At 41.7% G+C, this 12,825-nt stretch overlaps 2 protein-coding genes and 1 pseudogene across 3 annotated transcripts; 2 read left to right on the top strand and 1 right to left on the bottom strand.

The window, feature by feature from the left end:
- Window positions 1–522: 522 nt before the first annotated feature.
- Window positions 523–2,451, top strand: LOC137084992 (uncharacterized). Of its 2 annotated transcripts, XM_067451550.1 has the most exons (3): window positions 523–721; window positions 1,623–2,158; window positions 2,249–2,451. In XM_067451550.1, the coding sequence occupies exons 2-3, from the start codon at window positions 1,626–1,628 to the stop codon at window positions 2,409–2,411; spliced, it is 696 nt and encodes a 231-aa protein (XP_067307651.1). In that variant the 5' UTR covers window positions 523–721; window positions 1,623–1,625; the 3' UTR covers window positions 2,412–2,451. The 2 variants fall into 2 exon arrangements, with proteins under 2 accessions (XP_067307651.1, XP_067307650.1); XM_067451549.1 differs by lacking the exon at window positions 523–721 and having other exon boundaries at window positions 1,608–2,158.
- Window positions 2,452–3,049: 598 nt separating this feature from the next.
- Window positions 3,050–5,000, top strand: LOC137084446 (uncharacterized). Its single transcript, XM_067450716.1, has 5 exons — window positions 3,050–3,065; window positions 3,180–3,274; window positions 3,367–3,827; window positions 3,914–4,241; window positions 4,407–5,000. Exons 1-5 carry the CDS (start codon window positions 3,050–3,052, stop codon window positions 4,998–5,000), a joined length of 1,494 nt encoding a protein of 497 aa, XP_067306817.1.
- A 3,723-nt stretch (window positions 5,001–8,723) lies between these two features.
- Window positions 8,724–8,793, bottom strand: LOC137085508 (U6 spliceosomal RNA; annotated as a pseudogene).
- Between the last annotated feature and the right edge of the window lie 4,032 nt (window positions 8,794–12,825).

Genomic DNA, 12,825 nt, shown 5'->3' with positions numbered 1-12,825 from the left:
AGAAGGGTGTTGCCAGACTTATCGATGGTACCAGTGTACAAGCACTGAAGAAGGCGTGGCCTCTACGTTTTCGTGAGAAAAAAAGTTGGCAGAAAGACGAAACATCCTTTGATGTCTTTGTCAAGGGAGTATAAACTCGATGTAACTGGACACGATCTGCAGCAGGAGGAGTTGATCCTATGGAGATCTTGAGGCAGTGAAGAACTTGACAGAATTTTCCTGATTTGGAAGAGAACACAAACGAAAATAAAGAGTGGCAGGAGGGGATGCTTTTAGACCTGTGAAGCAGGCCTTGATCACAGCTGCATAAATATGGAGCGCTTCACGGATTTGCGTGTCATCCTTGCGCTCCGTGCAGGGCGATCGTCGCTCCCACTTTGTCCCACTTGTTCCACTTTTTCGGCGTCCTGATTGGCCAGCGGTCTGCCACGCCATTGGTCGGAGACCTGTTCCACTTTTTTCCTTCCCTACATGGCCATTGCATGTAGTGTGCCATTGGTCCTTCGCTCGTGTTCCACTTTTGCCTGCGCTCCGATTGGCCGGTGGGCGTGACAGCTCGGCAGGAGACGGCGCTCACTCCTCAGTGCTTTTTTGACAGCGAGAGAGCGAGCGTGCGAGCGATCGATCGTCAGTCAGCATCAAACATCGTCTTTTAGTGACATTTCCAAACCCGTCATCATCATCGTTCAGTTCTGTTTCTTCAATTGTTCGACTCGAAGAGGTAAGAGCGTGCGGCTTTACTACGATTTGCTTGCTTTTCGTGTGGTCCGCCTCACCTGTACCTGTCAAGTGAATTTTACCGGTCTTTTTACCACATCCATCGTGTTCAAAACACGAACCGCGCGGTAAAGCGTCGGTTGTTTCGTGGCTATTGTTTTATTGAACGCGTTGTCGTAGTAAAATAGTTGTACTGTAGTAAAACCATGTCTGTCAGGTAAAATCAGGGTGTAAAAACGACCCCCCAACCTGTGCCCTGTGCCTGGGGGATGGGGACACAGGTGTCTGTGGTGATGCCACTTTATCTTTTGCTCTTTTTGAGTAGATACAATTGTAGATACCCCATAAAATAAAGTAAAAAGTCTTATTTATGTATTATTTAGTTTATAAAAAAAGGTTTAATTTACATTTCATGGATCCAAGTTCGAAAGAACAGCATTTATCTGAAATGTAAAGCTTTTTAAATGTCTATGCTGTCACTTGATCAATGTAATGCATCCCCCTGCTTAATGAATGTATTCATTTCTTTTAAGTTCTTTCCCCCAAAAAAATAAAATAAAATTCTTACCGGATCAAAACATTTAAATGGTAGTACAATGTTCAAAAATGCTTGATTCAGATAAATACTGTTCTTTTGAACTTTTTATATATATCAAAGAATCACATATATATATATATATATATATTTATATATATATATATATATATATATATATATATATATATATATATATATATATATATATATATATATATATATATATATATTATTAAAAACCTCATCTAACATATTCCTTATATTTAATGGTCTACTTACTTTTTTTTAATAAAATCAAATGTATTCTGTGTGTTTTAAAAGCACAGTGTCATTTTTTTTAAACATTTTTTAATTTTGTGTCTTGTAGGACATGGATTACAGTGCTACGTTCCGCTTGGAGGCCACCGGTGAGCTGACCCTCAAACCCTCCCCTGAGGCAGCGGCTCTTTCCACTGCCTACAGGAAGAATCCCACCCCGGGACGCTCTTGGCCTGCGGCGAGGGTCAAGGAGGAGGCCATCGCTCGTGTGGCGGCAGCGGGAGGTGATTCGTCTAATCACCAGCTGGTGCTTAGCGAGAGCGCCCTGCAGTTTGGCCAGTACCGGGGCAAAACCTTCAAATGGCTGCTCTCCAATGACGTTGGTTACGCAGCCATGGTGCTGGCCGTGCATCAGCGGGAGCGTGAGGGCGGAGACACCACCCAGTCTGCTGTCATGGGGAACAAGGATGCGTTGCTGCGGTACGCTGGCCTGTTCCCTAAAATGGTGGCTGCCATCCGCGAGCGCCGGGTCAGAGAGGGACATGGGACACCAGCCCAGGAAGACCAGGTTCTCGTCGGATTCGGCAACTTTGCCACCGTGTCCTTCATGGACATTTACGAGGCGACGGACCGTGACAGAAAAGGGTATGGCTTCACATCTCTAAACATTCTCTGCTTTCTGCATCCTCTGTTAGTGTTGGGGCTTGAGTTAATTATGTGTCTCTCCATTTCAAGCTTCATCAAGTGGGTGAAAAAGCAGGTTGCCAGACCTGGAACGAAGATGGAACTTTTGCAGAAGTACATCCGGAGGAGAGATGCTGAGATGCAGACCAAATCAGCGCCTCCAGGCATGACTTTGTGTTGTATTTTTAGGGTTTATATTACAATTCTTGCATGAACTTAACACAGTTATTGAACTGAACTGAACCAATACATGACTTGAGATGACGGTCCTTTTAGAGGAGCTTTAATGTTTGTTTTTTGTTGTTGTTGTTGTTGTTGTTGTTGTTTTTTTTTTGCATCCTTCTTTGAATCGTGTTAAACACTATATAATGACAACTTGATTAACTCAGTTCATCCTGATATTAACAGTGACCACCGCCTCCTCTGCTTCTGCACCGGAACCATCTGATGAAGATCTGGTGGCTGCAGCGGCCCACATAGATGTTCCGGGTGAGCGTGGGATTAAATCTGTGGTTGAATTTAAGAATACTGTGCGTGTATGTACACTATATAACCTGTTTCATTATGTATTATCAGCCTTCAGATGGAGGTTTTTGGAAACAATTAAGGTATGAGGTGTATTACACCTTCTTGGCGTGCCGTCTAACGTCGTGCAGTCTTCCTTTTTCCTGCTTTAAATAAAATCTAAGCGCACCTTTTTAACACTCTAAAACCCACTGCACCCCACCCGCCGCCCTCCCCCAAAACGGCTGCCATTTTTCCAACCTGCACAGCTTTGGGCATCTAATCTTTTCATCAATATCATCATCATCATCATCATCATCTTTTTGTCATCACATTTCCAATCATTAAATGGATGGCTACAGCTGCAATCACTAATCTTAGCACAAAAAGACTAATGTTAAATAGTAGTACTAGAAAATAACGCTGATGGTGCCATTTCTATGTATCTCATTTCCTTTTCCCTTTTAATGCCATGCAGCTGATGTGACTCAACAGTCACCCAGTCAGCCGGAACCTCTGCCCTCTGTCACGGGACCTGCTGTGCCAGCAAAGCAGCCTCTGCCCACAGAAGAAGTAAGTAAAATGCTCAGATGGGTGGGTAGTCAAAATCAGCAGCAGGAAAAAAAAACAGACCCGCACGTTTGATATTTTTCTTCCCTTTACAGCTGTTGCTGCCTGAAGGCTTGAGACAGACCCTGCCCAAAGAGCAGCATCTGTGGGTCAGCAAGGCTCTTTCCACCAGAGACCAGTCTGGCAGGCTGGCGCTGACGAAAAACTTGCGTCTCTGGTGGCATCCTCCTGGGCCCCGTCCTCTTTATTCCCAGCCTCCATCATCACCTGACTCATTTTATCATGCCAAGCTGTGCCTGTGGGTCCCTTACCGCATGTGGTCATACAGGCTGCTTTGCTCCCAGCCCACCTGTCACCGTCTTGGCTTTCCGCTGACAGCATGCAGAATGTACAAGACTGTCAGGAGGGTCTTGGATGTCAGTGGCTGGTACTTCATGGCTACAGAGTACCTGGAGTGCCGGTCCTGCAAGAAGAAGCTGGCAGCCTGGTCCCTGGATATTCTTGGCCAGTTGGATCCTGTCCACAGGGAAATGTTCCCAGCGGTATTGACCTACAGGTTGGTACACTTTATTGTATGTATTTTACGTTTTAACACAAGAAAATGTCTTTCGTGCTCATTAGTTTTTTTTTTTTATCGTGCAGGCTGTCCTGTGACAAGGAGATAGTGAGGTGGATGCGGGGGCGCTCATTGGGGAACAGTGCGACTTCGGCATACCGAAACCTCTGTGTGAGGCACAGGGAGCAGTGGATTGCCCAGACGACCCATTATCTTTCTGTTGTTGGAAAGTTCATCCACCATGCCACAGACCCTAGCACTCTCGCTGGCCAGCTGCCTCAGATGACACCTGTGCCTTGTCCGGCATGGCTGCTGTCAGTTTACGCCAAAGACGTACAGACACGGCTGCCGGAACTAAAGGCCAGGGTCACATCTATATATGGAACCATCCTTAAGATGGATTCCACTAAGAAGGTAAGAAGACACACGCTCATAACATGACCACTACTAGAGCTACGTGTAGGCTAGGTGAACACCTGTTTGTTCTCGTGGATTTTTCTGTAACAAAATTATATTTAATTCAATTTAAACAGACGGACGGGTCTTTCCACGTTAATACTTCTTTTCATCCCATTTCAGGTCACCAAGAAGCTGGCTGGTGAGGCTGCTGGAACAGCGGCATGGGTCACGGATGTGGGGAATGAGTTTGGGCAGGTCCTCGTGTGTGTCCTCACTGAGGCGGAGGGTGATGGTCTGCTACCCATGTGCTCTGGACTCATTGAGCGCTACCGGAGAGCTGGTGAGGCTCCTCCCCGAGTCCTCTACGTTGACCGGGACTGCTGCTCGGCCACCGGGAAAGGAAAGGCGGCGGCGATGTTTACAGAGTGGGACCAGCTGATCGTCAGGCTGGATGTGTGGCACTTCATGCGGAGGTTTGCAGTAGGAGTGACCACAGACAGCCACCCGCTTTATGGCCCCTTTATGAAACGCCTCACCGCGTGCATTTTTGAGTGGGATGCGTCAGACGTGGAGAGGCTAAAGGAGGCCAAGCGGTCGACGGGAGGCGAGCCCACCGCCAAAGAACTCGCAAAGCATTGCCGTCGCCGCACTCGGGGGGCCCAGGAGACCAAGCGGCTTATCGAAAAAGCTGCTTGCAGACTTCGGGGCGGCAACGGACACCATGGGCATCAAGCTCCTCGACCAGGAGAGGATGAAGGAAGACGGGACAGGTGACCAAGGAAGGGGTCCTTCTACCATCGTACCGCTGTGCACGTGGCTCAACATCCCTGGAGTCGTTCCACCTGCACTTGAATCGCTTCGTGCCAGGTTCGTGCATTACTCAAAATTAAGCATTTGGATTTTATTTGTGTGTGTGTGTTTGCATTATATGTTTTCATTTCTGAATTTGTTTTTTAGGTACAAGTGCAAATGCCATGCACTTTCAAATGTACCTGTTGGAAGGACTGGTGCAGTGGAACGAGGCACGCGGGGCCGCTGCAGTCGAAGGTGCCAGTAGGCAGGACATCTGCTATGGCGGCCCGCTGCTGCAGTACTGCAATGCGCTGAGCCAACAGCTGCTGGGTCTGAAGCTGGCTCAGGACTACACCAGCCCTGGTGAATACACAGGTATTGTGTTCATGCAGACATTTTACTTTAGCTGTTTTTCACCCGTTTGCAATTAAAACAACATTCATGTGATAACATTTTTTTTTCCCTACTGTTTCTACAGGAGAGCTCATTGGTGTGGAATACTTGTATTCCCAGACCAGCAGAGCATTTCAGGAGGACTTCGGTGCTGATCCCGACATTCCTGATGGGATACGGGACGAAGACCTACAGGTTGATTTGGAAGGGGATGAGGGGTTCGAGGACATATGCCCTGATGAGCCCATAGAATTTATGGAGCTCGAGGGCAATGGCCTGCCTTCCCTTCAGGAACAACCTGCGGGTCTGCCTGCAGCGGAGTCCTCCTCTGCTGCCTTGTCCGCTCAGAGCCAGGTAAATGACTACCCATAAACACAATGTATGCACTGACATTTTATGCTGTGTAATGGCTGACTGCGGATTGTCTCACAGCTATACGAGTGAGTGGATGTACAGTCTTGGGAAGAAAATTTTTTTATTTTTTATTTTATGTTTTACCTTTATAATAGAGGAGTCTTTTTTTTCTCTCTCTCTCTTTTCTTTTTTCCACGTACAGGAGGAGAGCGTGGGACCGGATGGCCAACCTGGATATGACCATGTCGTTAGGCTGGCTGACAGTCTGGTTGCCCTGCGAAAAGAGGGGTTCGTTACACAGAGTAAGGTGAACGAGATCATCATGCTGTGGAACAACCTCTCGGATGATGACAAGGGCCCGCTCATCTATCCCCCCCGCCACCGTGACAGACTATTGAAGGGTCGCTTTAAGGTCAGCCATTCTAAGACCAACGTGACCTCGGGCACCGATAGTCTGAAGAGGTACTGGTTTCTGTCTTTGTGTCTACGTTATCATTTGACTCTCTTGAACGTTATGGTAACACTTTACTTGAAAGGGTGTGCGACATAACCTAAATCGTTCATTATTTTAATTATAATTGACACTTGGTGAGAGATGTCATGAAGATGCATAAAAACATGTCGTGATTATGAAGGTGTCCCTTAAAGTAAAGAGTTACCAAAGTGCTTCATATTTTCATAACCAGTCTCGTAACCAATGTTATTCGCTTGTTTGACCGCTATCTGTATAATAGTCTGATTAACCGTACTTTCCTCCTTTTTCACTTTGCAGATGCTTCCTTGGTGAAGGTGGGCCGGCTCAGTGGCCCAGCGCAAGCCGTATAGTGGAGGCCATCTGCCTGGCTCTGTGCCGGATTTACCCTGCTGGTCAGACCGTCGCGGGAGTCCGGGTCAACCGTTGGGCTGCCATCCTCAAGGACTACAGGATGATTCGTGATGTAGTCCTGGGCAGCCCCGGTATCATGGCTCAAACGAAATTAAAACTGTTTGAGCTTAATCAGCTCACGGTCTCCCGGTGGTAGGTTCATTAATTAATTGTTCATGTTTTCATAATTGCCTGCCTGTTTTCATATTCATAATAATATTGATAAATAAATAAATATTGTCTTTTCTGTTCATAGGCACAATGCAAGGACCAAAAAGCAGGAGAGGGAGGTGTTGCAGCAGGACATCGAGCCTTTCACTGCTCCTTTGCTGGCCCCTGAACAGCTCCCGCCGGTGCTGCTAAAACTACCGGAAGCCATCCAGCACGGACACTCCTCCTTTATGTTTGAAATGCCTGAGGATGCTTCCGGAAAGGCAGCACCGCGGTGTCGAGGCCAGCCTCCTCCTCCTCCTCCTCCTCCTCACCGACACCTCCTCGCGTCCCTCCAGGCACAGCCCACTCTGCCACTGCATCTCTACCTGCAGCTCTACCTGCTACCTCACATGGCGCTTCTCTTGCCACGCCCACTGGGCCCCTTCCTGTTGTAGGAGCACCTGCAACAAATGAGAAGAAGGTGCCCAGGACCACAGCGTGGCGCCGCAAAAAATTAGCAGAGGCAGCCGCAGCAGATGAAGCTCGAGGCTTGAACACCAGAAAAAGGCAAATGACTCAGCAGTTCATCTGCCAGAAGTGTGGCCAGCCAAAGACTAAAGAATTTGGCCACAGTCAGTTCAGGGGTGTTCACTTCTGCGCTACAGTTTCTGGTAAGACAGTGGCACAGTGGTTGGAGGAAGTAAAGAGAGGAGACGGAAAATAAGCAAGGACACAAAATGTAGTTGTTCCAAAATATGTTTATTTTCTTTTGGATACTTCATTATATATATATATATATTAGAGTTCATATATGTTTGTATATATATATATATATATATATATATATATATATATATATATATATATATATATATATATATATATATATATATATATATTTAAATAAATATACATTTTACTTTTTCTAATGCCTGTGTACATATCTGCTTCATTAGATATTTGTGCAATACTTAAAGTATACCAAGAATGAGTGACTCAAAAAAAATATTGAATAGCATGTATAAGGTTTTACAATACCTTAGTAATTACATTGCAATACAGTACTATTTAAATATAATACAATACGATATTATTTAAACAAAACAAAAGGTTTAACATATTTTAAACTAATTTATTATACATTGAATATGATTTAAATTATATGGTATAAACAAGACATTTTTTGCAATTTACATTCAAACTTGAATTATTTTACAAAGAATTTATACTATTATACTAATAAAATACTATTTAAATATAATACAATAACATTTAGATAGATAGAATTTTTTTGAATATATTTTAACATGCATTTAACTATTTACACAATATAATTATTCAATTTACGATATAAAAGGTCCTGAATACCATTGATGCATAAAGTAAAAACTGGAAAGGCTACGGAATACATAATAATATTTTAAACTAATTTATTGTACATTAAATATGATTTCAATTATATGGTATGAACAAGACATTTTTTGCAATTCACATTCAAACTTGCATTACTATACAAATGTATACTATTATACTAATAAAATACTATTTAAATATAATACAATAACATTTAGATAGTTTTTTTTTTTTTTAAATATATATATTTTATGATAAAAGGCCCTGTATATGATATGTGGTTCCTTCATTCATGACAGTACTACAGCACATGGCTACTTAATATGCGTATGTCATGACTCAGGAATGACACATGGCTACTTAATATGCTTTCCTCAGCCCGCCCCTAAGGCCCACCCCCAAGGCCCACCCCCAAATTCACCCCAAATTCACTTATTTCTCTCATTTTAGCAGGATGAGCACCCCACGACCCCACAGGTGATCCTATTGGCATTTTGGGGTCACCAGCTTGCAGTCCATGGCCTTGGAAGGCTTCCAGGGGCCCTTGGGGGCACAGGGGGCCCACAGAGAAGATCCATTGGGTTCTTTTTCGGAGGGGCCATGCTAATCTTCTCTGTATCGATCCAATTTTAGTATATGTGCTGCCTTGGCAAGCACAAGTTTGCTGGCCGCTCAAGGCATATGTACCCCTGAGGTCCCAGCAAACTCTCACCAAGGTGGTAAGGCCCAGCAAACTATCTAGCCACTGTATTTAGTTGTATTTTCAATAACATTCAAGATGACTGTAAAATGAGTGAATGCAACTAAGAAGAACGATGACTGCAGTGGAGGAAATGAGTGAAAAGTCTATTAAGAATTGGCCCGCCTCAACCTTTTGCCCGCCCACCTGTTTTTTGTGTGTGTTTTTTTCCTTTGGCAAAATGGTACTCAAACCAGTCAAGTAATGTTTACTTGGGTTTTCTAAGTAACAAAGGCAGAGCATGTAAACAGTTCAGATTACTAAATTGTTTTAAGTAAATTCTAATTATTGGACATTAAGTAAGTTTACTAAAAAGTCTTAGTAAGAACAGCTGTTGGATTTAACAGTGTCAACATTTAGTACAACACACGCAACATTCTTAAGTACAATGCACTAAACTTGCATAGTTTAGCTATTGCATCCGCCTAAAAGTTCACAATACTCAGTATATTCAAGTTAAATCAACAAATTTTCCAAAATCAGTTAATTTTACAAGTTTTTCTTTAGTAGATTCAACAATTACTTTTTACAGTGCAGTTGCACAGAGTGATTTCAGCTCTTTACAAAGTCTAATGGCATGGTCCTCTGTGTCCACTGACTTTAACATATCATCCACATAGAAGCTTTTTTAAACTGTGCTAGCTGCATCAGCTGAGAAGCACCCTTTGTTATCCTCAGCTGTCCTCTTTAAAGCATAATTTGCACAGCTAGCCGATGATGTTGCACCAAACAGATGTACAATAATTCTGTACTCTTTCAGTGGCTGACGAATGTCCCCATTTGGCCACCAAAGGAAGCGCAAGAAGTTCACATGATGAGATGGGACCTTTACTTGATAGTACATTTTCTCCACATCAGCCATGATAGCGATGTTGTCAAGACGGAAACGGATTAAGACCCCAATTAAGCTGTTTGTAAGCTTAGGACCTTGAATGAGTTCGGTGTTCAGTGAGGCACCCTGATAAGCTGCAGAGCAGTCAAATACCACACGCAAGCTCCCCTTCTTTGGGTGAAACACACCATGGTGTGGAATGTACCACGCTTTTCCATTTTCCTGCATCAACTGGTCTTGGGGTACAGGTTCAGCATATCCGCATGATAGGACTGTTTCCATGAATGCCCTATACTCATTATGAAACTCAAGACTCCTTTGCAACTTTCTTTTTAAAGACAATGCTTGTTGCTCTGCCATGTGATGGTTGTTTGGCATCATAGGATTATCCTTCTTGGATGGCAATGGCAATTGATAATGTCCATCCAAAATTTCAACAGAGCTGTCCATTATCTGCATGAATTTGTGATCTTCTACCGACATTTGTTTCGTCTCCTCAAAAGTCTTTTCTGGGAAATCATGGTTGTATTGCTGAATTAAAAGTTCACTCAGGTTTTCAACAGAAATCCGATGTGCATGAACATATTTCTGACCTTGCTTGTTGATGCATGCTTCCTCATTGTGGAGAAGTCCATTCACCACCCAACCTAGCAGTGTTTTAATAGCAAAGGGTCCATTACCCTGGCTATTGATAATTCTCCAAGGTTCCATCACTTTGGGTGCATTAATCCCAATCAGAAGGTCAATTCCAGCATTAATGTTGGGAATATCAATGTCTTGAAGATAAGGCCATTTTCGAATATCTTCTTGTATACACTGTAAAATCCAATTAGTAAACCTTACTTAAAAAAAGCATGCAAACCGATTGCCTTAAAAAAAAAACCAAGTAAAGTGAAATAGGAATAGTATGTAGAACTAACAAGAGCCTGTCTAGTATTGTACACTTACAAGAGAGTACCAGTAACTTAAATCAAATTTGTATCGTATACTTAATCATTTACTTTAGATGTACTTGTCTTAGTATAGACTACTCAGAATTACTATTTTAATCAACTAAATCATTTCAAGTAAAATACACTTTGTGAGTATTCCTAACTCATTTATGAAAGTTGTGCTAAGGTGATGTTTTCTGCATATAACTTGGAATTACTGAGTTTACTTTACTTCAAAGGCAATCCAGTTTACTTGTTAAAACCATGCAAACCGATTGCCTTAAAATTCTCAAGTAAGCTGAACTTAACACTCAATTAAGTAAGCTTAATTGCATCAAGTTTTTCTTACTTAAACCATTCAAGTTGTGTCAACTTAATTCATCTGTGAGCTGAGGAAGTGTACTCCCAGAATGCACTGCAGCACGAATAAATTAATCACAGGGCAATCGTAACTCCGTTTTATTACTTTTGGCTTTATTTTACCATTTTATTTGCTGTCTTTTGTCAGTATAACCCCAATAAAAACAGCAAATTAACTTGTAATGGTTTTATTTATTAAGTGTAAAAAAATAATGTTACCATTGTTGTGTTTTGTATGCTGAATGTTGAATTCTATATGTGACTCAAACATGCTCAATTGTTGGATATTGTCACAAATATAGATGCATTATATTAACACAATTAAAAATTTGTCCGAAGTGTTAGCAATGAAATGTTAAAAGGTCATTAATTGGCATTACATATATATATATATATATATATAGACAGATGTATTTAGATAAGCATATATGTGTGTGTCTGTTTGTATATATATATACACATACATACATACACTTATTACTTCCCTTTCTTTGAAATCAGATAACTGTGATTTCGTGTTGCGTTGCTGCATCAATAGGAAGAGAATTATAGTAATATAAATTAAGTTCCAAGGGCCCAACCAAAGGGAACACTGATCACCATAATGGTGAGAAATTTTAGGAAATCAACATAAATTTATGAAGTCAGCTTATGTGTCGCTTTCCCAAAGTATTTAGTTGTATTTTTAATAATATTCAAGGTTACTGGAAAATGAGTGAATGCAACTAAGAAGAACGATGACTGCAGAAGTGGAGGAAATGAGGGAACAGTCTATTTAGAATTGCCCCGCCTCAACCTTTTGCCCGCCCACTGTTTTTTTTTTCCTTTGGCAAAATGGTACTCAAACCAGTCAAGTAATGTTTACTTGAGTTTTCTAAGTAACAAAGGCATAGCATGCAAATAGTTCAGATTACTAAATTGTTTTAAGTAAGTTCAACAAATTATTGGACATTAAGTAAAGTTTACTAAAAAAGACTTAGTAAGAACAGCTGTTGGATTTTACAGTGTAGGGATATGTTCCCTGTTGACTGGAATTTCTTGCTGAGTGTAAACTTCAGGTAGCTTTATGAACTCCTTTCCGTCCAAGCTACACACACTTCCAGTCGCTTGACTAACAGGCTGTTAACAAATGTATTTTGCCCCATAGTGCGCAGAAGTATTTGTTGATGTTTTCCATTAGCATTCAAGTTCCTCCTCAGTTGCAGAGGTGTCAAGTAACGAAGTACAAATACTTCGTTACCTTACTTAAGTAGAAATTTTGGGTATCTATACTTTACTGGAGTAAGGTCCAGGTTTTTAGCACGATAACTCGTCGTAGATGTATATTCAAGTGATCGCTATGCTAAAGTGGCATACATACAGTATATATATGGGTCAATGACATGACATGTATTTTTTGTGTCCCAATGATTTATTTTTCTAAACATAATTTTAATAAATACATGTCATATATCAAACTGATCTACAATATCTCCTTTATAAGAAACCTTTTTTATTTTATTGAAATTCAATTGATGTTTTTGAGTTTTGGTGTTTGAAAGACCAAAAATGTCAGGCGGTGCGACTGTCCGAACCTGCAACCAGAGAACAAAACTGCAATAAAAAGGTCAATTTTGTCATTAAAATTCTTAATTGAATAGTTTGGCATGATTTTATGTTAAAGTCATTATAAATGAGGGAAAATGGTGTATCAGTCCTATTTCAAAACTGTTTTAATACTTTAAAAACTTTTGTCCGAAAAATTGACTTCTCCAAATGTCAAGGAGGGCGACCGACATAAAAATGCAATTTTATGCAATGTTCCTTTAAGAAAACCATGTGACAGC

The sequence above is a fragment of the Pseudorasbora parva genome, chromosome 8, assembly GCF_024679245.1.
Source record: "Pseudorasbora parva isolate DD20220531a chromosome 8, ASM2467924v1, whole genome shotgun sequence".
NCBI classification, from domain to species: Eukaryota; Metazoa; Chordata; class Actinopteri; order Cypriniformes; family Gobionidae; genus Pseudorasbora; species Pseudorasbora parva.
This window is presented reverse-complemented; position numbering and strand designations above follow the sequence as displayed.

Bases quoted from the DNA above. Each gene is read 5' to 3' on its own strand.
- LOC137084992 (XM_067451550.1), top strand. From the start codon at position 1,626: ATGGATTACAGTGCTACGTTCCGCTTGGAGGCCACCGGTGAGCTGACC. The intron at 2,159-2,248 runs GTATGGCTTCAC...CTCCATTTCAAG, and splicing joins ACGGACCGTGACAGAAAAGG to CTTCATCAAGTGGGTGAAAA.
- LOC137084446 (XM_067450716.1), top strand. The intron at 3,828-3,913 runs GTTGGTACACTT...TTTATCGTGCAG, and splicing joins CCAGCGGTATTGACCTACAG to GCTGTCCTGTGACAAGGAGA. The intron at 4,242-4,406 runs GTAAGAAGACAC...ATCCCATTTCAG, and splicing joins AGATGGATTCCACTAAGAAG to GTCACCAAGAAGCTGGCTGG.